The sequence below is a fragment of the Egretta garzetta genome, unplaced genomic scaffold (genome assembly GCF_000687185.1).
Source record: "Egretta garzetta isolate BGI_Z169 unplaced genomic scaffold, ASM68718v1 scaffold549, whole genome shotgun sequence".
Lineage (NCBI taxonomy): Eukaryota > Metazoa > Chordata > Aves > Pelecaniformes > Ardeidae > Egretta > Egretta garzetta.
Window position 1 is genome coordinate 74,657 of NW_009260840.1, and position 26,297 is coordinate 100,953.

At 35.6% G+C, this 26,297-nt stretch overlaps 1 protein-coding gene across 5 annotated transcripts in view; it reads left to right on the plus strand.

The window, feature by feature from the left end:
• DENND4A (DENN domain containing 4A) overlaps window positions 1-26,297 on the plus strand; it is a 51,964-nt gene that overhangs the window by 14,309 nt on the left and 11,358 nt on the right. For all 5 annotated transcript variants that reach the window (XM_035902515.1, XM_035902519.1, XM_035902517.1 and 2 more), the window contains 16 exons: window positions 1,058-1,127; window positions 2,674-2,843; window positions 3,526-3,767; window positions 6,059-6,125; window positions 9,823-9,881; window positions 10,564-10,708; window positions 11,285-11,460; window positions 13,276-13,376; window positions 15,369-15,587; window positions 15,849-15,994; window positions 20,963-21,096; window positions 21,991-22,126; window positions 22,702-22,908; window positions 23,014-23,142; window positions 23,415-23,559; window positions 25,666-25,785. In XM_035902515.1, the coding sequence (XP_035758408.1) occupies window positions 1,058-1,127; window positions 2,674-2,843; window positions 3,526-3,767; window positions 6,059-6,125; window positions 9,823-9,881; window positions 10,564-10,708; window positions 11,285-11,460; window positions 13,276-13,376; window positions 15,369-15,587; window positions 15,849-15,994; window positions 20,963-21,096; window positions 21,991-22,126; window positions 22,702-22,908; window positions 23,014-23,142; window positions 23,415-23,559; window positions 25,666-25,785 (2,266 nt within the window). The remainder of the gene's footprint in view (window positions 1-1,057; window positions 1,128-2,673; window positions 2,844-3,525; window positions 3,768-6,058; window positions 6,126-9,822; window positions 9,882-10,563; window positions 10,709-11,284; window positions 11,461-13,275; window positions 13,377-15,368; window positions 15,588-15,848; window positions 15,995-20,962; window positions 21,097-21,990; window positions 22,127-22,701; window positions 22,909-23,013; window positions 23,143-23,414; window positions 23,560-25,665; window positions 25,786-26,297) is intronic.

The following is a 26,297-nucleotide window of genomic DNA, read 5'->3' on the forward strand; positions in this document are numbered from 1 at the left end:
CCTCAGTAGTTTCACAAACTTTTCCTCTGAAGAAGGCTGCATATAAGTGATGTTGGATGCTGTTGACTGTAAGCCTGTTTAAATGCTTAATATGGTTCCAAAGCTAGCCCTGCTAAAATACACAGGTGTCACAGCACTTTGTTTTGCAGAACTTAAATATTTTGGTGTCTCCTGGTTGAATTTGGAGCCCTTATATGCTGGCTTTTGTAGGGTCCTCAAAAGTCAGCATGCCTGGGAGCATGCTGATGAGGATGCTGACTGCATATGTGAGTGGTATCATGCAAAGAAGATAATGGAAAATTATCTGTACTTGTTTTTAAATAAAAGCCTGGAGACATGAACAAATGGATTTTTCAGTTCTACCAGTCCCTGTATCGACTGGGTTATGGGAGTGCTGTCTTATGGAAATTGCTGTATCATTTTCCCATCCTTAAAAGCTTTGGGTGCCGGTCTTCCAGTATGGCTTTCCATGTTCTTTATTCTCATGTCCAGAAATTGAGAACTTAAAAAATATTTTGAAATGTTAACAATGCCAGAAAGGATATTGTTGTTTAGAAGCTGCAAAAACTATGACCTTATGCTGCAGTGTTTCATAGACTATGAAATCACAGATGGAATAAGGAATTGGGCTTAAAGATTAGCATGATTAAAATAAAAATGCAGGCACAAAAGAAAATTATTAAGTGTTAACTTAAAGTAATACACAAATGTAATTAATAACAGAAACCTTGCACTCTGTGTGTGTGTATACATAAATGTGTGCATTTACGTCTGTATATCTGTATACATGTTTAAGCCAGAAGTTTAACAAAATGAAGAAAGGTTTAAATATTTATATGGATGATAATTGTACTTAAAATTCTGTAGTTGCATTAACAAATGTTTTAGAGAAGAATTTATAGGTATCATGCTTCAGTCTATAAACCAGTTCTGTTCTAGAGGTGTGTAGATTATGGTTCTTTGTAAACAAGGGAGAGGAGGTTTTCCTCCACTCTTTTCTGTTACATCCTTTCGTTATACTTCTTCACGTAATCCAATAATTTCTTTTGTTTTACAGTGGGGCTCAGCAGTATATTTATGTTATAAAAAGTCTGTGGCAAAAACCAACACCATATCATATAAAGCTGGTATGTAACTACTATTTAGCTTTTTTAACTTTAATTCAGGATGTGTGGGCTTATTTGTAATGTAATACATTTTTTTATTGAAGAATTATTTCACAAAGACATTGTCTTAGCATTATCCAAAAAGAAATCTTTCCCTGAAGAATTATTTTAAAGTCATGTCCTAAAATAAGCCTTAGAATTATGTATCATAAATATTTTGTTTTAAAAATTACTTTTAATTGGAAGCATAGTTGTGTTTTGATAGGTTTCTACAAACCTGTGTATCTGCCACCTTTTTGTTGCTGACAACTGTCTCTTAAGGATGTGTATATATATGCAGAAGAAAATACCACAAAAATTATTTGATGTGTTTTCACAAACGCTTTCTTTAAGAAATGTTTTGAAGAATACTGCAGACTTCCATGCTGCCTGAACATCAGTGGCATTGAGCTCTTTAAGTATTTTTGGATTGTGTATCATCTTTATTTTGTTGTTTTATTTATAAGACAGAATTAGATTTGCTATGGCTATGATGAAATGTGTTGGTTTTATTTTTTTAAAATCCTGATTTTGAGTGCAAGTCATGAGCATGATTCAGACTTAAGCTTTAATTTGCTTGTATCCCTTTGAGATGCTGTTCTCTGTAAACAAACAGGACTAACTAAAAGGTGGATAATAAATTTATAAATACACACAAATTTTAAAAGACCCTATGTCTGGTAGTAGCTTGCACAAAATTTTGCTTCTTGTGCAGAAAAAAAACCCTGCCCTTCTTGATTACAAGTTATTATTATTAATATTTCACTATATATTAGAAAAGAATGCATAGTGATTGTGTTCTGTAATGCAGAGAAATCCTAAATCTCTTCACGCAATATTCATTCTCAGTTTGGAGTCCCCTGGGTTAGCAATAAGAAAGGATTGATTGCTGCAGCCGTATGATGTAATTGAAGACCTGTATGTTTAGACCCTCTGCTTCAGAACTTCATGTTTTACAGCAATGTTTAAAATTAAGTCTAAACACATTAGTCTGATAGCACATTAACTGAATCCTCAGCTGAGGTGGATCAGCATAATTAATTGGTTCAATTCTGTTGATATTTAAAAAATAATCTATTTGATATCTAACATCAGATTTTTTCAGGAAACTCGTTGGCAAGAATTAATTGCTTTCATAATTGAAAACATCAGCCTTATTTCTCAATTATTCAGGTTGCCATGTTTTCAACTAAATTCTAAATCTTTACTCGTACTAGAGATGAATATGAACCGTTATAATAATAGCTGGGACGCACACAACCTGCAAACAGAAAAAGATAAATTAGTTATGAATAGTTCCTAGAACAGTAAGTAGGACTTCAGTCCAATGTCTGAGTCAGGTGATTTCTCCTTAGGCCTTTTAAGCATGCTGCCCCTTTCCAGCTATTTGCTATGCCTGATTATTTACAGCTTTCCTTTACTGATCTTCTGAAGTTAGTGTATGCTCATACACAATTTTTCTGGGCATGCTTTTGTGGGATGAATGCTGTTCCTTACATAATTGCCTCTTTACAAATTGCCTTTATAGGTTTAATATGCAGATATCCTGAAGAAGATTATGAATCATTCCCATTACCAGAATCTGTGCCTCTTTTTTGTCTACCTATGGGTGCAACAATTGAATGTTGGCCATCTAACAGTAAATACCCTCTCCCAGTTTTTTCTACGTTTGTACTAACTGGAGCTTCTGCAGAAAAGGTATTTTGAAAGCTTAAAAAAAAAATCAATTAACAATTTGAGCAAAAAAATTTGGTCGTTTCTCTCTTCAGGATGATTATAATGCATATTTTCCTAGCCAAACGTGAATCTGTTTGTTTGGGCTTCATTCAAAGACTACTTTAAAGAGTGACTTGCATTTATTTCTCTGCCGGACTGTTGATCATATAAACCTGTACTCCTTTGCTTTCCAATCATGTTAGCCTTTGAAACTACAGAGCTAATAAAAATTCTTACTGCATATACATGCAAGTATACTGTTTTTATTGCAAGTATGGAAACAACCTAGCATGTAGATACTTGTTCTAAAAAGTAAATTGGATGTTAGAGGAATACTGCTCTGAGTTGCTTACAAAGGATTCCTAAAATAGCTTTAAAGGCAATTGTAGAAGCAGTTGACTCTAGTTGTATTCCGTATAATCATTATTTTTCTCTCACTTAAATTACTCTTTCTCATATGACATTAAGTGTTTTAAATAAATAATAGACAGTCTGGATTTTCACAGCCATAAGAATACTCTGGAATAGATTGCTTCAAAAGATGGTGCATTAATGTAACTTTTCAAACAGTAACATAGACTTGATTTTCCTTGCGTGTTTGGGGTTTGTTAGATTGCTTTGAAGATTGAGGCAGATTGGTTGACTTCAACTGTGTTGTTTGCAGGTATATGGTGCTGCTATTCAGTTTTATGAACTGTATCCTGAAGAGAATCTCACAGAGAAACAAAAATCTCAACTGGGATTAGCAGCTGCTGTTGAGGGGAAGTCAGACACATGCAGAACAGTTCAAACAAATAAATGCATCTGTTTGCTCTCTCACTGGCCTTTCTTCGATGCTTTCAAGAAGTTTCTTACCTTTCTGTATCGTTACTCCATTTCTGGTCCACATGTCCTACCCATTGAGAAGTAAGTAATTTCAAAAATCCGTAACAGTAATTTCAGTTGATGAGAGCTTTTCTTTTACTTCTAAGTTTCCTATAATATCCTTTTGACTTCAGTCATCAAACAGTAAATATAATGGTTACACAAGATTAAGCACTTTTCTCCATTAATTAAATGTATCTTTACCTACTTCCTGAAAAAGCCTAGATTTTTTTATTGGTGATTTAAGTGCCTGCAACAGTATCTTTGAAAGTCTTTTTTAATTAGCTTTGCACCCTTTATCATAGTGATTAGGAGGAGCAAGATTATAAATTCTTTCTTAATGTTGCATACATCAAGTTAGGAGAATGAAATATGTATTTTTTTTATTTTTTCAGATGCCTATTTGTTGTGTAATGAGAGATAATAAAGCAGATTGATTTTTTTGCACTAATAATCCTCCTCTATTTGTGATAAATAAACTTAATTTCCCTCTTACATAAAGGATTTCTCATTTTAAAATGCAGAGGAAATCCTTATATCCAAGAAGTGGCTGACACCTGTAACTGATATGTAATACCATTTAACATTTCTAGGCTAACGTAACTTTTTAATGCATCAGATTTCAAATGCAGTATTTGATTTTCATTTTATTACACGTTAGTCTTCTGATTAAACTTCAGTATTAAGTTTTACGAGACTTTGACTTTGTGGATTAAGCATTTTTATCATTGTTTATGCACTTCATCACTCCACTTTGTATCTAATGTACTTGTTCTAAAATTCCAATAGCGTAAGCTTCCAATAATGAAAAGATTTTTTTTTTTAAGCTGAGAACTATTTTTGAGTTTTGAATTTTGAGAATGAATAAAATGAAAAGTAAATATAATAAATGTTTTATTTCTATTTTGCAAATTTATTTGCTTATTCTGATTTCTCTGATTTGTAAACTGGCTGGTCAATTTGCTGTGGATAATATAGCTACACTGTCCTGCATGAACTTAACATAGCACCTAGCCTAGTTACTTCAGGTATTTTAATGATGAAGAAGGTTGTCTGTGCCATACGTATATTTGAACATATTCAGTCAGCCCTGCTTCTGCAAGCAGCAGGCCTTTCCCTTGACATTTGCTGTATGCTCCATATTTCTGCCACCATCTTCATACACTGGTAATAAAGACAAAACCCCAAATTCATTGTCAGCCTGATTCCTTTCCCGTTCTCATTGCCCTGTGGCTGCACAGACATTGATGCCGAAGCAAGGGAAGTCAGTTGAGGAGTGGCGAGGAGGAAGAGGCACAATATTGCTTCTGATTAATGCCAATTATGTGATTATGGAACTGCAACAGAAAGTTAAGCCTAGCACAAGGACACAAAATTAAAAACACAGTGAAAACAGGGGGGATTGCATACAGCTAATAGGATAACATGCAACTACCTTGAAATATATGTATGAAATATATAGCTTTGAATTGGAAACGTAGAAAATGAGCCTTCTGTATAAATCAGTGCTTATTTGTGGGTTTCTCTGAATTTCTTCAAAATGATGTTGTCTGTGTCATAATAATGGTAAAAGTTGCAGAAATCACAGTAAAGTATCTACTGTAGCGTGCAGCTTATGATGGATTACCTGTTTCTTCCTGAGTTTCTACTGATTGCATGTAGCTGCTTCCAAAGTGAAAGTGTGTATTATGTAGAACTCCCACACTTTTAGAACTTCTGTAAGTTTAATCAATTTATAAAACTGAGAACTTACTCAGATTTTAAAAACATCTTTCTGTATTTGTAGTGTACGGAAAAGCTTTAACACTTTTTTCATCAGAAATCTTACATAACATTTTGTATTTGGAAGTGAAGAAAATGCATGTGAAGAAAATGGATGAACTTAATGACTCTCCTAGATACTCAGCTGTGAATATTTTTTTGCAAATAACCAGTGCTAGTCTCTGAGGTATAGGGCTATTTTAAGCCAGTCGCAGAAGCAGGATTATAAAATGGTATTGTGATACTCAAACATCAGTATTTCTACTTTACAAATATATATGTATATTTTTTTATAAAAAAAAGCTGCTTGTAATTTTTCAGTCTCACAAACCAAGCTTTTAGTCTGAAAGATAATCTGGCCTGCCATTTTGGTTGTCAGTGGGAGAAAAATAGGTTTTCGTGATCAGAATATCCCTGTAGGATTTGGGGGCTGTTTTTCTTGCTCTCTGTCTTCTGAAGAAGTACTTGCCATTTTTATATAATAATTTCTCTTACTGGCAATAATTTTGTCTTGAGGTAGAGCAGTTTAAGCTTCTAATTTCTACTAAATAAGTATTTTTCTTTTCCTCTAGACACATTTCCCATTTCATGCATAAAGTTCCTTTTCCATCCCCTCAGAGGCCAAGAATTCTAGTTCAGGTAAGTGTAAATTTCTTCTTAATAGCTATGTCTTAAGTGAAGACAAAACAGCTGCTGAACAGGTTAGTAAATGGAAAATGTAATTTTTATGTTCACTTTTTTTGTTCAGGATTTTTTCCTAAATTCACACACTTAATTTTTATAGATTTCACACTGTTGTTTCCAGTTCAGTTAAGAACTTTAATGAGCTATTGGAAGATACTGTTTGGTGAGCTTAGAACGTAGGTTGGAGTTTGATATCCCATCCCTCCTCCCCTCCTCCCCCCCGAATGTACGGAAATTAATGAAAAACTACTCAAAGTTGTCATCTGGTTTGATTTTTTTGCAGTAGCTTTTGAACTGTTTTCTTCTTGCTACTGTCTGAAGGCTGAGAAATAAATAAAATTAAAACCAGATGTGAAGAGTGTATTCATGACTACCTGTTTTTCTCAAGGGGCTTCATGCTGTCCTGTACATAATGGATAGCTCTTTCTGAAAACTGCAAGGGCCACGCACATTCAACAGAGGCACACTTTAGCAAATATGACTTTTATTCTGTCCTACCTGCAAGACCAAGCATATTTTACTGTGTGTGAGTGAAATGGTATAATTGCTAGGATTAGGTTACCTGTTATTTGAAATTTGCCCATGTTGCTGTTGGTAGGAGGGAGGAAATCCCTATCTCAAAGACTACTTAAGTGAAGTGTTATTAAATCTACACTTGTTTTTTTTTCCTCCTAAGAGGCAAAAATGAGTAGAGGCATGTTATAATTTTATTGCTGAGGAGAGACATCTCTATTCCGGTTGTAGTTATTCTCCAATGCTGTGGTTTTAAACAAGTTGTAACAAAATAATGTTACTGTCTGTTATTACTTGTATGAAGTAAAATATGGAGAGTCCTGTGCAGTTTTCAGTCTTAATGTAGTAGCCCATATGCTAGTGAAGTCTTTCAGAGTAAATACAGTACTGGGTTATGTTTTTATAGAATGTATTGAAGATTCAAAGATCCTCCTTAGTGTACCTGGATATTCTAAAGAAGTGACATTCATTACTGATGCAGAAAAGGGGTTGGAGAACAGTTATGCTGAAACTGTATCTGACACTTCTGTCACTTGTATTCTAATTTTAGAGTTCAATTCAAACCCCAGTATTTTTACATCTTGGGAGTATTTTGTATTCACATTCAAGAAACCATTTGTGCTAGGGAACACTAACACACATTTACAGACAACTATAAGTGAGTTTAGAGAAAAAAGATTTAATTTTTTTAGTCTGAATTTTTAGGGAACTGTCAAAGCATACATGGGTGTATATCCTGGAACAAAGTCTGAGGACCTAGATGTAAGTGATGTGGTGTAAGTGATGTGAAATTACAGTCAAAACACTGTACGTATCAGGTTAGTACAACTTTAGTAGCTGATTGTGCAGATGGAGAACACACTGCTTTTAGAGTGGGCAGTGGTAGTTGAGGTCTATGAATAAGTACTTCCTTCAAGCTGCTCTCAGGGTCTTTTGAGTGGCGTTTGAAACTGCACTGAATAAAATCACAGGTGATTGTATCCAAGATGTTTTCCCAAAAATAGTGGGGGGGAAATGCCTGTATTCTTGAAAATTAGAAGCTTTTGGGATTCCATTTCATTGAAGAAATAGTGATTTCTCTGTGAAGCTTGTTAATGTAAAACATGGTAGTCTTTTGCTAAATAATTAGCATAGCAAATCCTAGAATGTCGCACAAGTGCCTATATGCTTTCTAAAAACGAGACCTGATATGTTTTAGTAACTACATGTATGCCGCTCTGGATGTGTAACCCCTTCTTGCATCCCTCTTAGCATCTGTTCCAAGTGAGAGAGAACACGGCATGTGTCTGACTTACGTTTCAAAGAAATTACAGCCATTAGTAAAACATTCAGGAATGTTCCTGATTGTCAGTTTCCAGCTGCCATCGTTGATAGGTTGTTTCTGATCTGAAGTCTGCTAGACTCCATTCCCTGTATCCTACATCCCCTTGCTAGGCAGACATTCCTGTTCTAAAGATGTATGCACAACCTGCAAACTTCTAAGAGCACACTGAGTAATATTTTTCTCCCTTTGAAGAACTGGGGCAGTAAGTGCCCCTTCTGCCTAAGGGAGACACGGTCTTTGAACAGGCGCCTGATTGTATTTATCTGCTTTGGCTGAAACACAAAAGTCATAGGGCATTAGGCTGATGCTTTCTTTATGAGGGTAGTTTATGAAGGTTAGCTCAGACTGAAAAAAATGAGGTCTCTCAGTTCTTTCACTGAACAAGCTAATGGTGGTGGTTGTACAAGGTGACTTACTTGGAGACAAATCTAGCATGTAGAGTGGTGTGGCCATCCTCATTTGTCATTGAAGCTAAATGTAGCATCAGCCTTCAGAAGGTCTCTTATGTGAAATATGCCAGGCAGCAGTATCGCACAGACTCCTGTTAATGTGTGTGTTTTGTGTGTCTGTCCAGGCACAGTGCTAGGTGACCTGGTGCTTCAGCATTTGTATTACTAATTCATCTGATCTTCTGACTTCTGTTGTCTGGTCATCTGCAGTGGGGTCTAAGGTGAAACAAGTTGTCTGAATGTGCAGCTTAGTTGTACCAGTTACTGTGACTTACTGAATTACTATTGCTACTTGTATGTGTGCTTTTATACAGTAGATAGAAAATGCATGACCGCTTAGCAGGGAGGATTAAGCTAACTGGTATCTTGTTACCTTGGATTTGCTATGGCTCAAATGTCAGTTGAGCTTTGATAAATTGATTCATAGAGTCACAGAATGGTTTGAGTTGGAAGGGACCTTAAAGATCATCTCGTTCCAACACCTTGCCATGGGCAGGAATACCTTCCACCAGACCAGGTTGCTCAAAGCCCCATCCAACCTTACCTTGGACACTTCCAGGGATGGAGCATCCACAGCTTCTCTGGGCAACCTGTTCCAGTGCCTCACTACCCTCATAGTGAAGAATTTCTTCCCTCTATCTAATCGAAATCAACCCTCTTTCAGTTTAATGCCATTAGCCCTTGTCCTACCATTGTCCTATGATTGTGTATCTGTATTCTTGTACTCATTTGAATCCTCTTATTCATGCTGCTTATATGAATGATTTCTCTTGATGTCATGTCTCTGTAAGAAAGAAATGTGAATTAATAAGTTCTTTGTCTTGAATCTTCAACTAATGCAAATTTTAAAGATACTACCAAAGCTGAGCTGTTTCTACCAGCTAAGAGCCTAATTCTCATGTCTTCTGAAGAAAATATTTCTTTACATTATGATCTGCCATCTCTCTTCTTTGTGCATTTTATCTGTCTCTTCCCCCTAAATCCAAAAAGAATCCCCTTCCCCCCCCAGCCCCTGAAAGCTGTATGAACTATGGGTCCTCGTTTCCCTTAAAATACAGAAAGCTTCATTTTTCAGCAGTTAATATATTCTTTTTTTTTGCAGTATTATCTAGTTTAAATTCCTCTTTATGAATATGCAATGTATTCAGTTCTGACCAAGTAAGGAAGATTGTGCTTTGCCTGGTTTTTACTAAAAGATACTGATGCATAGCATTGCACACTGCTTCATTGCTATACAACTGGTATATATAAGGTTCAGCTTAGTTTAAACTTTATTTTTAGGTATTGTTTGTTACAGTTGTGTAACTTCTAATAAGTATTTCCAAAGTTCAGAATAAAAAGAATGTATTTCAAAATCTTTTTCCAGCTATCTCCACATGATAACCTGATTCTTAGCCAACCTGTGTCATCACCCCTTCCGCTGAGGCAAGTAGCATATCTTCTGTTTAACTATGAAATGTATTTGGATTTACATTGTGGAAAAGATTTTGTACTTGGGGTTGTAATTGTGCAAATTAACTTACCTTGTCTGGTGCCTTTTGTAGCTAGTATATCTGAAGTTTATTTATGTGTTAGACCTGTACCCTGACAAGGACACGTACTTAATGAACAATATCTGTGCTTTTTCAAATAATTTTAATGGTTCTTGAGGCACAATACAGAGTTAGATCCCCTTTTGAGGAGCTGGTACCTGGGCTCCCAAGATAGTGCAGCTTTTGTATTGCAAGGTAATTGAAGGAGTTTGTGACTGTCTTAATTTCGTGTCTCAGTGCAGGAGAATTATTATAGAAACACATGTTGTCTGCCTGTAAATTGCTTCTGAAAAAGAAAGTCATCTGCGTGTCCTGAAAATAGTCTAGACTGATGGAAAAGTCTCAAGGAATCACAGTTACTATAGGGAAGTAACCATACCACACTGAACAGTGAAGCATACCAAGTAGTCTGCCTTGCAATCTTCCTTTAAAAGAAAGATTTGCAGATTTATGTTTATAAAATCCTACTCTAATGCTTTGTTTTCTGTTTCCTTATTGAACACTTCTTTTTTTTTTTTTTTTTTTTTTTTTAATGGTCTCTGCTAACTCACCTGTGTGTTTCTATTCCATAACAGTGGGGGCAAGTTTTCTACACTACTTCAGAATTTAGGACCTGAAAATGCAGTAACGCTACTTGTATTTGCTGTGACAGAACATAAAATTCTCATCCATTCATTGCGACCTTCTGTCCTTACTAGTGTGACAGAGGCATTAGTCTCTGTAAGTAATATTTTTTTAATCATACACCTGTAAGTGCAAAAAAGGATGTTTTTAGATAAAATCTAAAATTAGTAGTAGTGCTGTTAGGCTTAAAGGTTACTTCAAAATAAGAATAAAGGACATTAGAGAGAAAAATTCATGTTGCTGACGATATCCCACAAAGACAGAAGAGAAAGAGTAACTGTTGTTGGTCCTTTGTCTGCAAATATTGTAAATAAGCATGTTGTTTGGTCATCACAATGCACTAAGTATGAGTCCCTGATTTTCCCAAATAGCACTGTATTCTCTCTTGCAGAATTTTAAATGCATGTTCTTTTCCTGCCTGTCTTCACTAAGCATTGTTTTGCTACCTCTGCTATATACAGTCTATTACACCTAAGAGCTTTTCCTACAAACTAAATTTTAGAGAAATTAGTGTATTTTTTATTTAATAATCTGCATCTAGATTTTCAGTAATAATTATCTGCCATGTTAAATAATTTTGAAGCGGCAGTTAATTAAGTGTGGTTTATACTTGCATAGGCTATACTATCATATGTGTTTAACCTATGTTTTTGTCTCTGCATATTTTTGAAGATGATATTTCCCTTCCACTGGCCTTGCCCATATATTCCTCTGTGTCCCTTGGCACTGGCAGATGTGCTAAGTGCACCATGCCCATTCATAGTGGGAATTGATTCAAGATACTTCGATCTCTATGACCCTCCACCAGATGTTAGTTGTGTTGACCTAGATACCAATACAATTTCTCAGTAAGTATTTATTGACAATTTTCCTTTGTGTCAATTTTTTTTTTTTTGCTTCCTGTTTTCAAAGGCAAAAACTAGCTTTTTGGCAAAACTTTGTGGGGCTTTGTTTTAAACCACAACCTTCTAATATATTATCCTTCTTGAAATGAGCATGCTAGAAATTATATCTCCTGTTCAACATGGCAGAGTGGAGGTACAGTCCTCATGGAACGCTATTGCCTTTGATTTTATTACATTAAAATCTTATTGCAAACTTTGGCACGTTTCCTGGATTAACCATATTGTGTCTCACTTCATTGTCCCTAGAGGAGAATAGTAAGTTTTGTTTTCATGATCAGCTATCTTAGTGTTGAAAAAATTCTAGTATCTTCATATGGGCATCTGCTTGAAGATTATAACAATTAAATTATATGCCATATCAATATGAAATATAGGAAATTCACGTTGAGAATGAGAGATGTGAGCTTTCATGGGTAAGAGAGTCTTAATTAAGACTTAGAATCATGACATCATTAACAAAGTGAAATAACAATATACTATTTCGCCTTCAGAACTGTGTGGAGTACTACGTTTTTCTGTAATACTAATTATCTAGCATCAGAAATACTAGTAAGGGACACCAGTGCACTGTTAAAACCATTGGGAAACACTCCATATTGTTAGATATTCAAACCAAAGAATTATTTATTTCCTTGTGATGATGTGATAGAAAAATAGACAGAAGAGGCTTCTAGTTCAAGATTCTAAAACACACAAAATTAATTCCGAAATACAAGTTCAATTAAATTTTTAATATAATGTTTAGGATACTCAGTATATATTTAATGTAACTTCTCAAAGTCTTTGGTCAGTGTTCTTATATATCATCCTCCTATTGGTAGTATTCTTTCAGCATTACTATGCCTAACCAAGAAGTTTTTTTCTTCCTAAATTTTCTTATTTGTGAGTTTATTTTTGCTTCAGTAGTTGTGTGTGGATTTAGAGATGGTTGCATATATTAACTACTTGTAAACAGAAGTTTTTGTTAAGGATTTTGTGTTGATACCAAGTCTATATAGCAGTTCTGCTCTGAAGTTTTTGAGAACTAGTTCAGACTAGGCTGCGGTAACTTCAGGTTTGGTTTTGGTACTTTTTGGTTAAGAGGAACGTGTTTGTGCATTTCTTCTGGCATTTCCAGTTATTTCTGTTTTCGTTCTACTTTTAGCTGATTTCCTGTGAATTTTCTTAGAACAGATTAATTGTTTTATTGTAAAAATTTTGACATTTTTTCCATACAATTTTTGCAATTTTAACTGATAAGGTCTTGAGGCTTGCTGGTGCCCTCTGTTGACAAAGACTGTAGTAATTTTTTTTTCATCATGATAATGATACAGTTAAGTCCATGTCAATCTGCACTGAACACAAAGCAGTTATCCTAGCAAATTGAGTTCGGGTTACAACCAGCATTCTAGTCATTATCTCCATCTTATGTTAAGTAATTACAGCTCAGAACATAGCATGTGTGGTGGTTGCTTGTGCCATGGCAGGTGCTTAATACTATTAATCCATCTTTTATGAGTTCTAAGTGGATTGATTGCAGTTCTAAAGAGTGTGGCTGTATAATCATCATCCTGAAACATGGGGCATTGGTTGGATGGCTGTGATCAAATCTACATATAGTAAATCAAGTTTGACTTGGGTGTTTAGTCCTTCTCAGTCCTGTTTTAATGGGGCAAATTCTGTATGTTCTCCCATTTCTCCGGTGGGATAGAAAAATCCTCTGAAAACACACTTATTCCAGTGTATACTCATGCTTTTTTTTTTTTTTTCCCCTTCTAGAACGGGAGACAAGAAAGCTATTGCATGGAAGATCTTACCAAAGAAACCTTGTAAAAATCTGATGAACACTTTAAGTAACTTATATCAGCAACTGGCAGAATGTGAGTGGGAAAGTACATAGTAAAATTTACATTGGATATAGTGTGCCATATTAACAGATAAATATAGATAATTAAATATGTTCTTAACTCACTCATTACACTAAACATAACGGTTTTGTACAGAATGGGGAAATACATGCTTTAAGTCCAGAGTGTAGAACCCATGTAGGGGCATCTGGGGAGGAGGAGACTTCCATATATATGGGGTGGTGCTCAATAGATATCTCTTTGTATTGATGTTATCCTTGTTACCCACAGAGCTTCTATGAGAAGGGAATAGTAAAGCAAAGAGTAGGCCAGGACCTAATAAACACTTTTCTTTTGTCTTCAAAGCCTGCTCAAGCCTGCTGATGTCTTGGCAATTGACATAACTTTAACATTCAAGCTGGTAGTACTTTACCTAAATTTTTAAGGTGGGAATAATAAATGTTTTAATAAGGATAGGTTTTAAAATTTATAGCACACTCGCTGTACATTTCTAAGAAAAAATTGGTTGTTGATAGAATCCTCAAATATTGCAGGGCAAGGTATATTGAACCTTGATGTGAGAAAGTGGAAAAATGGATAGGGATGATGTTAACGAAATTCTTTAAAACAAAACATTTGGAAATATGAATGTAGTCAAGGCCAGCTGATGTGTTTGGCCGTCATAGCTGATAGCCTTTGTGAAGTGGGAAGAAAGTCCATCAGCGCTCTGACATTACCTGTCTGCTTAGAAGATGATTTCCATAGACAGTGGAGGGAGCCTTAAGGAACAATAATGTAATCGTAAAATGAAGTTGCTGTGGCAGAGACAGAAAGTGGTTAAGAGTTAAATTAGAATATGAAAAGGATGGGGTTGATCAACACTGCATGTTTGAGAAATACATACCTGGAAAGCGTATGGCATGAGATCTTTGTAATTGTCACCTGGATTTGGGGCACTTTTTTTTTTTTTTAAGGCTGTTTACACCTTGGCTATTGAGGTCACCAGAATTTAATCATGTCCCAGCTAGAATGTACAGAAACAGAATTTTATTGGTGGGTGCTGCACAAAAAAAAGTGGATAGCTGGTAGGTGATAAAAATTGACTGTTGCTTCAACATTTTGATATATTTTATGGTGGCGATTTCTTTAGAGAAACTTTTAAACCTTATGTTCTCTATAGTCTATAAAAACAGAGTGGTACTGATCTTTAAGCAACTCTGTGATAAGAATTTAAAATTATGTCAATATAAGACTGGCTGTGATTATATTATGTTGAAAGACAGTGATGAAACTATCCTTTCACTTTTTTGAGACATTATTAGAATGTTACCATACTTTGTGTGTAGCAGTGAAGACTTAGCTAGAGTTCTGATGGCTTTAAAATGTTGATGCAACGATCGACTTTAAGAATAGAGATTTTGCTAGATCTTTTAAAAATGCCTGCTTTCTCTCTGTATCAAGTGTTTTGCATTGTGTTGTGTTCTGATGACTTCATTTTGCATCTGAGTGGTGTTTTTCTGTGTATATAGGTACTTAATATGTATTGTCTGCTTTTCGGGAACACTTTGAAATGAAAGGCACTGTAAAAAAAAAAAAAAAAAAAAAAAAAAGTAATACAAAAAAAGTAATACACGCATCCCATCTATGTGTTTGTCCCTAAAATATGTTTCTTTAATCAGCTCTTGTATAAATTTTCACATGTTTTTATAAAACATGTGAAGCTTTCTTTGAGGGCTTTTTAAAGCTCTGTCCATATTGGTTCTCTCTGTTGCTGTAGAAACGAGTGTAGCTGAAAAGGTGAACGTATCTTGCTTTTTGGTATTAGCCAGAGATAGGCGAGTTGTGTAAGGTTAAGCTGAACCCATTGTGGAATGTCATGATTGAATTTAATCACATATTTTTTAATCTGTTCCAAACTTAATGGAGTTCAGTAATCAGTGAATCGAGTTGGATAAAGAGAAATTTCTTTTTATCAATATTGAGGGGAAAAAATGTGAAATGTTATAATGTTGGTTTTGTTCACAGTGCAACAGAGACCAAGAGAAGATGCATTAATGGAATTAGCAATGAATGACTACGATTTGAATTCTGGGAAGAAATTGCATCTCTTAGATTTGGAGATCCAGGAAGCATTCCTGTGTTTCATGGCCTCAATACTAAAAGGTTACAGATCTTATCTCAGGCCGATAACAGAGGCCCCCTCTGAAACAGCCACAGATGCAAGTTCTCTCTTTGAACTACAAGGTGAATAGTCGTAAACTTGTTTTATGTGTATTAATTTATGCATATTAATTTATTAGTTTAGATTGTCTCTTATTTAAAGAATAAAAACATTTGCAGTGTTAGTGTTGTAAATGATGGTAGAAATGTAAGTGCAGAAAAAATTGCATAGTAGTGGCAAAGATTACAGAAAGGCTATTGCTCGTTAGCAGATTATATGCTGACTTGTCATGATGGCTCTTTTTGTTTTAGGCATTCTTACATGCTTCTGTTTTCACTTTATAGGTTTCCTCAAAAGTCGAGATCGCTCACATCAGAAGTTCTACACACTGATGACCAAAACTCAGATGTTTATTCGCTTCATAGAAGAGTGTTCTTTTGTCAGCGATAAGGACGCAAGCCTTGCATTTTTTGATGACTGCGTAGATAAAGTAAGCATGTCTTCATATGCGTATAGTTTTTTAACTTCTGCTGTTGCTTACGTTATCTGATATAGTACAAACAGGATATATTTGAAGTGCAAGTTTATTTCTATTTTTTTCTTCCTCTTTCCTAGTCACTGGAGCCTTCCATTTTCCTTTTTTTTCTGGGTTTTGCTTCATTTTCTGCTTCAGGTTCTTTAAAGTGTAAATATAACATCACGAGAACAAATGAGAAGTGCTGATTTTCACATGCATGTTAGCCTCTGAAATACTGGCCCATAGGAAGAAGTGTAATATTCTGACTGTAAAGTAGGAACTTCAAGCTTCTTTATCAAAGAATTATATTCCTTAGGTAAACCTACAAGCATTTTTATAGATTGTGTAATATTTCATGCAGCCATTTAGGAATAGGGTTGATGAGCAGCACACTAAAAGGTATAAGGCAGTGTCCGTAATTTTTTAATAATGATAAATAGAAGGTTCCTTGACCATTTTTTAAACAATGTGCTGGCCAGTTCTTTCTAACACTAATTCTCTAGTTACTCTTACAGAATTTTTAGAAGGCTTGTACTAAATGTAAATAATTAAAACAAATCTTTATCATTTCTACTTTCATTCATGCTTCTGTCACTTGCTTTCCCCAATTCAAGACTAACTTGCTGATGTAAATATTTTAAATATAATGCTTGTATTGGTACTCTTCTCTTGGATAAGAATGTTTTCTAATGACCTTGTTACAAAATATTGATTGATATAAAATGTATGGGTTTCTTAAAGTAAGCAAGATTTATTATTGTCACATATAAGCTTTGCATAAGCTGACATTTTTTGTGGGTTCTGTTACACTGCCATCATGTTTGTGTTGCAGTAAAGGAATACCTTGCCATCTGTTGCTACGCTGTTCTCTCGTTTGTAATGAGAAGGAAAGGCAGTTAATTATGTGACAAGGAGTGTGAAAGTGCAACACGATAGCAATTGGTGTTTTTCTTGAAATAAGCTTAGAACTTTTGCTGGACTGGAGCTCACAAAATGTTGGATTTCCCAGTTCAAAGTGGATTTCTTTTCCTAGTCTTCCATGGACGTATCACTCAGATTTTTGAAAATCTTAAGATATTTATAAGAAAGGTCTACATTAGTATAGTGTTGAGCACTGTGAAGACCTAATTTTCTAAAAAGTACAGGTATACTTGCTTCATTGTATTTCCAAAGAGGATCTACAGAAGTGTTCGGAGGCTGCTTGAAATTTTTTGCCATTAGTTTTTGATTTCAGAAGAACTGAACTGAACCCCACAATCTTATATCCCTGTTTGCTTCTATTGTAACATGAAAGAAATTTTTATGAATATTATAAGAAATTCCACACCTATTTGTCATCTTACTTGGCAACCTGTACACTCCATTCTGGGACACTGATGTTTAAGTAATGCACGGGTGTCTAGGATTTCCTGTAAAGTAGGTCACCTGCTGTTTGTTCCACAGGAATTAATACTGAAGACTATGAATACTGCTATTTACAGTTTCTATTTGTGACTATTTCTGCCATGAAAGTGCAGAAGAGCTAAAAGGAGTTGTTTTGAAAACACATCTGAAAGCAGTTAAGTTTAAGTTTGAGAGAAATATAAAAGCGTGATCTAATGGCATTTAATGCTCTTTATTGCCCTTGCTAGTCTCAGTATTTTATTAGTAGTAGTTCTCAAGTGTGCTTCACAGTTCTACAGCATGAGTTGCAGGTATTTGTGGGTTGTAAATTGATTTAACTACAAACATTTTCATGATGTTCACTCAATTATCTTATAGTTCAGTTTAAAAGCCTTCAACACGTAGCACTTGCTTTGCTGTACGCCAGTTACTGTTTGAAAACGGGAGGTCTCATAGACAGCAGTCTACATATCCCAGAGACTAAACGTGCTGCGCGGTTTCCATTGTGTTACTGGTTAGGTCTCTGATGAATGTTAAATAAGGTTTTTATTCAGAATGTGGTGACTGTGTAAGTGTCAAATTCTACCTGTTAACTTTAATTTTATAGAAGGGTTTATGAGGGTACTGAATTTGGTGCCCTAGCTAAAGTTATCTTGCCTGGGAATTCAAACAGTTCTTCCAAAAAAGTAATACTTACGTTGGTGGTGCCACTGGGAGACTGCACATAATCTGTGGAGCTGTTGGAGCTGTCACCTCTTCTGAAAGGCTAAGTAGCCACTCGTACAGTTGAAGCAGACACTCATCTGTTCTCATGCCAGTTATTTTGCTAGTTGATGCTGTGGGCAGCTTCTTTCCACTATAAGAAAATGCTTGTGAGAGTGCCATGAGAATAAATTTTATAGAAATGCTTGTACTTCTCCAACTTCTATTTCTGTCAGTGAGGATTTCATTCAGTTTTATTAATGGGAGAACTACTTCTATGTGAGTGATAACTGTGGGGAAACTGAGGCACTGAAATTACTATGTGTTTAAGATTCGCTGTGGCTTTAGAATTGCTTGTGAAATTAAGTTTTCATTGACATGAGGGAGTACATTCCCATGTAGGTTTCCTTTGAACAATAATATATTTGCCTCCTCTTCTCTTCCCTGCTTCTCTTTCTTGATTTCTCTTATTTCTGATACTGTGCTTAACAGTAACATACAGAGCCAAAATATTGAACTATACCAAGGACTGCTATACAAACTAGAGCTTTAGCCAAGATGCTCTACTTTGACCAGATATCAAATTTGAATGATTCCAATAAAGTGAATATTTATTTATATGTTAATGTCTTTCACTAGGTGAACCAGTATCTGAAAGGGTGGGCATGAAAGGCTGATGTCATTGTTTAAAAGATGATACAACACTTTCTTATGGGTAGTTATAAGCCACTGGGTTGAGACAAATTTCATGTACTGTGAAATTAGTTATCTATAAAGTATTATCTAAGCCCTGCCTCAGATAATTCAGAAGAATAGTTTAAGATGAAGAGTAATCTCTTCTACGTGTTATTTTATCCTAGGCAGCAGCAGCAGAGATTATAATTGATTATCCATTTTGTCTACTGGAAGAGATAGTGTAACTGTCTCACAGTTTTCATTTTCCCAAGAATTCAAAAATTATCTCAATTCAAGACATATTTAAACTACTGGCTTTATTGTATTTCACTGGTGAAACTTGTAACTATGGGGGTTTTATATCCTTAGAAGTATTTAAATTGCCAAGTAAGGTTTCATTTATTTCTACTTTTCAGGAGCCATATGTTCTTGCTACTCAGCTGGTTCTATTTGCTAATACTTTCCATCTGTCTCGTGCAGTAAAATGTGTAATTAAGAACACCTCTTCGTATGTTTATTGAATTTTAAATATTCAAGTATTCTACTGAAACTTTATGTATTTCCACCTCACTGGAGGGAGAGGACTGTGGAATATGCTGCTTTTTGTACGTTAATTCTCTGTCGCTAAACTCTTAAGGCACGAAGAACGTGTATCCTTGGGTTCCACAGGCTGCTTATTTGTTTCTTTGAAATAACATGCACTCTGGCTGCATTTTGGTTGCCATTTAAACCATTTAAATAATGGCTATAAATGTAAACTGTGACAGTATTTGAGCTGAACACTGGGGCTATCAATACGTGAATAAAAAGCATGTTCTGTGTGCCACGAATTAAATAGTTTTTGATGGTGCCAACTCTTTGAGATGGAGACAGGTCTCATCCTGCAAGCAGAAGCAGCACTTAGGAGGTATTGGAGGAGACACAATTGGTGACAGAAGATCAGAGACAAAGCAGTACAAATATCAAGTAAAGGCTCTCAGGTGGAATGTAATACAGGTTATATTTGCTCTCTTCCTAGTGGTTTCCTTAATGCAAACTGTAGCAGTAGGAAGCTTATGGTATTGTGAAAGGCTTGTCTTTTTCTTGAAGGGAAACAGTTCATAGTTTCCCAAAATCTTGTTTGGGGTGGCCAAGTTTTCCTTTGCTTCTTTATTTTTGTCTCAAGCAATGGAACGAAATTCTTCCCGTAAAACTGTGGGACCGTTTTCTTCCCCTTTATCCTGCAGTTTGATGCTTTGGAATTTGCCTGGAGCCTTGGAGTATGTCTCTGCTGCTGTCTTTAAAGCGGGGGCGTTACTTTGGGAAGTGCAAATTCCTCCTCCTCTCTGCAACAGCCAGGCTAGCAAACCAAAGATTTATGGTCAAATTGCCAGTTACAAAGCTGAAAACAAAACAGGTGCAGCCATAATTTATGCTTAATTATAGTATTATTATTACAGGTTGCCTTTGTTATCCATGAACTGAATTTCTGTCCTAGCTATGAGAGGGCAGGGGCACCCAATATGCGCTGTATTTTCACACATACAACTGTTGAGTTATCTGAAAGAAAAAAAATCATGAAGCTATCCTTCACCTTTTGGGTTACTAGTTTTTTAGAAAAACAAAGTTACTTCTATCACCCTTTAGTTTTAGTAAGGTCACACATTTTTATTGCATTATCTCTTTGCGTATGGATTTCTGTAATCTCTGCCAACTAGCATGACCTTAAGGACTATGTAAGTGACTGAAATTGCTAGATAGCGGTGTTTTAGGTTCTGTATACATCAGACAATTGGATAAAGCTTGTTATTGTTTTCAGTGGTTGAAACAGAGGGGAAAAAAAAAAAAGCTCTTCTTTTCATATTTAAAAACAAACTTCAAGTTACTGCTGCAGTTGGCAGCATACTTCCAGAAATTGTACTCAGAAAGATTAACCTCTTTGTACAACTACTTAACTATTTAACTGAAAACAGTCAATTCAGAGTATATCACTAAACATCGATTGTTATGTGGGGGTTACAAAAGTTTACAAAAACAATGCAGCACTTACTATTCCCATTATAATTTTGCAAGGGATCCTTGCTTTTAAGATGCAATCCTTTGATGCCGATACAGACTGTGCCCTGCTTGATCATATCGCTTTATCGGCTGAAAACACAGTAACACTAATAACTACTTTTTCTTTTAAAATAACTTCTCCAGGTAGATATGGACAAAACTGGGGAAATGCACCTTATAGAGCTGGATGAGTCATACAAGAGTGAGCATACGGTTTTCATAACACCACCCGAGATCCCTCATCTGCCAAATGGTGAAGAGCACCCTCTACAATACAGGTAACCTAAGGACACAGTAGGATGCTAGCCAAAAACCTAACAGCTGCTCCTGTAGAATTAGTTTCTAGGTTCTTGTGGTAGCCACAAAGTACAGATTTTTCCTGTCCCGTTATGTTGCTCAAATAAAAATGTGTATGAAAAATGCATAGTGTGCCGGTCTTTTGAAGTTTTAATGATTTTGCGTGTGCGTACACACAGAAACAATAATACTTACTAAAGCTGGCTGTGTGTTCCTATTATGTCGTGCTAGCTGTTGACACTTTTTAAGGTTAACACTGAAATTAATGGCCCCAGTCCGGCCTGCTGCTACTCCTGATAACAATACAAGCTGCAGATGCTCTTTGGAAAGAGGGAGTGCATTTCAAAGAATCACTGAAAACTGGTATTACTAATTTAGTAATTATGTCAAATGAGTTTGTCTATTTGTTTCTTCATTAATTCTGAGAAACGTTTTAAAATCTAATCTTGTAGATTCATATTATTGTTTAGATTCATATTGTATTTAGATGTTATATTGTTCATATTGATTTTTATAAACCTCTGTCATGTGATGCTCACTAGGGACTAAGCCACACATATTTTTTTTATTAGCTAGAATAATAATGGATTTGACACATTAATTAAAGAAAATGCTATGAAAGCAAATGTATTTATCAATTTAAGTTGCTTATACTTGAAACAACAGGATGAGAGACCGTGCAGACATATGAAATCATGCCGAGGGATTAGTAGAGCGCTTTGTCAACAGTGTCTTTAAAGGTTTACTTTTGTGTTTCCTATTTCTTGTGTAGCTTCTGGTGCAACTGTGTAAGAGATTTCATTTGCTAGAATGTGACGTGTTTACTTTGGAACTGCCTTATAGTATAGAAGTTAAGCAATGCATTTCTTTTACAGCTATAATGGATTTCCAGTATTAAAACTAGATTTGTTTGAGCGACCTGAAGGATTTCTTTCAGCACCAAATAACAAACTGTCCTCAAAAGCCAGTAGTCCCAACAGCCCATCGCCAATGTTCAGGAGAACTAAACAGGTACTTGCAGGTATTCTTGTAGCGTGAGGCACTTTGGAAAGTGACAGCTCACTGTCTTCATCTTGAGTTTGGCTAAAAAGACTGACTGGCAGTGGCTGCAGCCTAACTAATGTTTCTTCACTGGTACAGTGACTATGGGTTAGCTAATTGTTCTTTGGATGTTTACCTGTGCTTCTTGTCTACACCGTATCGTACAGGGCTCCTGTCCACAGACCATCATTTGCTGTGCTGTCCCTATACCTTCTGCATTCTTCACGTTGTTCTCCATAAACTGTTGGGCTTCCACTTCCACTTCTTGATTGCTTTTCACTGTCCAGGACTTTGAGGGAGTCTTCAAATGTTTCTTACAAAATTCCAAAAATAATAGACGTAAATTTAAAGAAATGCAAATTTTTAGGAGGGGAATATTGGTATCACTCACTCTGCTTTCATTTTCTCTCCACTTTACTAGTAGAGTATGTTGTTCATATTAATGTTGCAATTTCTGTAGTTATGATACATGTTCAGTTTTTAACATGTAGGCTTGTGTAATGTGTATGTAAATATACACAAATAATCTTTATGCTTCTTTACAGGAAATTAAATCTGCACATAAAATTGCAAAGAAGTACTCGTCCATACCACAGATGTGGTCCAGGTGTTTGTTACGTCACTGCTATGGTCTTTGGTTTATCTGCCTGCCTGCGTATGTGAAAGTGTGCCATTCAAAAGTCAGGGCTCTGAGAACTGCATATGATGTGCTACAAAAAATGCATACCAAAAAAATAGATCCACCTGATGAGGTAAGATAAGTCAGCCCCAGAATTCCAGAAATAGCCCATGGGATTTATTGAATGGAGTACAGGTTTGACTACAGAAGCACAATACTAACTGGTGTGTATTTTCAGGTGTGCTACCGAGTACTCATGCAACTGTGTGGACAGTACGGTCAGCCTGTGCTAGCAGTGAGAGTGCTTTTTGAAATGCAGAAAGCTGGTGTTGACCCTAATGCCATTACTTATGGCTACTACAATAAGGTAGGTATTTTTGAAAGAGGGAAAAAAAATACGTATTTTTGTCCAGGCAAATAGAAGCAAGCAAAATAAGGGAGCAAATTCAGATATAATTTTGTCATTTCTAGTAACTGGAAGGAACATGAGACAGAATAGTTGTGTTGTCTTTTGTTTTTATTGGTTTAGAAGTATACTTTATAACTGCTAATGTAACCCAATTTGAAACTTAAATTCATGATTTCACACCTGACTGTTCCTTAAGGTGACTTTATTTGACTTTGATATTTCCAAAATAGGCCGTTTTAGAAAGTACCTGGCCTTCAAGCAATCGAGGTGGCTATTTCCTATGGATGAAAATACGAAACGTTGTTTTAGGAATAGCACAGTTTAAAAAAGCATTGAAGAAGCTACCAGCAAGCACCTCGCATACAGCCATTCCTGGTAGAGTATTCACATCCTTTTTTTATTTTCATGCTGATAAGAAAATTATTTCAATAAGGTTTCTATTGTGAATTTGATGATAAAACCGTTTTAGAGAGCAGAAAAAAAAGTCCTTGCATAATTTTTTAAAAAACAGCTTTTTTTTCTTTGAATCTAAAATAGTGTGCTCTTCATTTCTTGTATCAGCTCTTCGTGGAGACAAAACATGAACCTGAGATCGATGTGCTAATTATCCTAGTTCATACATAGCCAGTCTCATAACTGGCAGAAGCTCCTGTCCAGCCTTGCCTTTTTTTTTGTTTCCCCCTTTTTCTTTTGTCAGTTAAGAAGCAGCTAGGACTAGTCCCTGAGTTTGCAGTGCTGTTTTGGAGGTTCTGCATACCAACTGAAATTATCATATTTATTTTTATCTAAAATACAAGTACAATATTTGAGGCTGTAAATTTTGGTTTTCTTTCTTTTTCTTTCCAATAAAGGTTCCCATGGTATTCAAATGCCTGTATTACTGTGCTATTGATTACCTGTAGCTTGTATTTTTTGTAGATACTACTTTCCGAAGTATTTATAACTTACTACTAGTAAAGCAAGATAGTACATTTTAAAGTACCAGCAATATAGTTAGTTTAGTTGTAGTTGACCTTGGAAGACCTTTGCAATATACATGTATAAATATACAAAGATCATCTAAATAATCTTTCAAGGTCCCTTCCAACCAGGGCTATTCTATGATTCCAAATATGTACAAATAAATCTTTGCCCTGACAAACAGGATAGATGTGATGGCCTTATGGCTAGAGTATTTCTCCTAGACTCAGGAGACCACAGTCCTACTTCTGGCTCTCTCACTAGCCTTCTGGATGACCTTGAACAAATTTACTTTATTTCTGCCTGTTCTTCACGAAGCTGACCTTCCTGATAAACCACTCTTTTGAAAACCATCTGTGCAAACCACTATATGAGAGCTTAGTGATGTTGGCTGCAACTCAGACCATATAGACTCCTTTACTAAGTTACTGTCATTTATGTAATTAATGGTATTTGCTTTTGACATCATCTGATTTTTTGAGATTACTTTGCATGAAAGCGCATTGCTAGAATTCATGCTGACTCTTCAGGCAGACCCAAAAACTTTTCCATAAATTCCAGAGTATTTTGTTACCTCTAGAATAGCAATTTTTACCCTCTCTGTAGAGATTCGGGGCAGCATCCTTAGGGAAAAGAGGGAAAGAAGCTGAATTTCAGCCATGTTGTACCTCTTGATCCTAGACAGGTGCTTACTCTGTTATCTGCTAAACTGCATGGGAGTAAACCCCCTAAAGATGCTGTGGGACTGCTGGAGATTTCAGGTTGACCTGGACAAAGGGCACGGAATGCCTGTGACTTGAAGCGCTCGCTTAGTATTTATAGTGAACAGAAACTTTCTTATCTGCTTTGTGAATTAGCTTTATTTTGGTGCCAATGCTTTAGAACAACCTGGAAGAGGAGCAACCATGTTAGTGTGAAGTAAATTTGGTTCTTGAAATCAATCAGTCGGACTATATTAGTTACACATGGGGCCATGTTTTGTCTTAAGAATGACCAGATAGTGGCTTGAAAGTTTGCAGGGGTTTTTTTGAGTGGTGTTGGTTATTTTTATTTTAATCTTACTTTGCAAACAAACAAATGGTTGCTGCTGCATTGTTTCAATTTTTTTACTTTCTAGAGTAAAACCATGAGAATTACATGCATTAACTCTGAGAAACATACTACGCTAAAATGAAACCATGTTTAGATGCCTCTTATAGTTCTTGAAAAGATTTGACATTTTGATCAAATAAACCAGGCAACAGAATCAAAGACAAGCAGTGCTCTAGTACAGTATTTAAAAAGAAATGTTGCAAATGACCCCTTTAATTTCATCCTGTAGAGCATCGCTTCGATGTTTATACTGTAAAAGTAAGCCAATCATTTTTCTCACTTTTTTTTGGTCAAATGTTCACTGTTAATTGGAATGTACTTGATAAGAGGCCTTTGAATTACTGTGGATGTTCAATTTATTCTGTTTATGGTATTTAATAGTGTGATATTGTTAATCATCTTTATTCTGTCATTGCCCTGTTATGATAGGGGGACTTTCAGACTTTGGCAATAACACATCATTCAAAGAAGAAGCCAGGCAAGGGAAAACTTGTCTTCAAGATATACAAGAACAAAGAGAGGACAAGAGAGAAAGTGACTCCAGTTCTCGTATGTATCTTGTGAATACAGATATCTAGTTCATTGTGGATAAATAGGGATTTCAGCAAAAGCTAAGTGGGGCAGCTGATTTTTTTTGCAGTGAGTGTATGTGACAATGCCAGTTTATACCCCCACACCTTAGGTTCTTTTCTCTAAATGTAATTTTCTGGATGTCTAATGGTTTAACTTTTAAAATTACAGTTCTTTTTTTCCCCTCCTCCATTTAAAATAAGTTATAACGGTAGTATAAAGGCTTAATGATAATTACAGCTTAATGTTTTTGTCTTTTAAAAAAATTAAATTGCTTTATAGGCATAGTCTACAGGAAAGCTTTTTCTACCAGTCTTTATACATCCCATAAGAGGAGAACAGCTGAATTTTTTCAGGTCTGTGAGAGAATCTAAATTACTCAGCACTCTAGAATTCTCAAAATTTAGGAGAGGTATCAGGAATGAGAAGGGCTTTGGATTTTGCTGTGGTCTTTTTTTTTTTTTTTTTTTTTTTTTTCTTTGGTTTTTTAC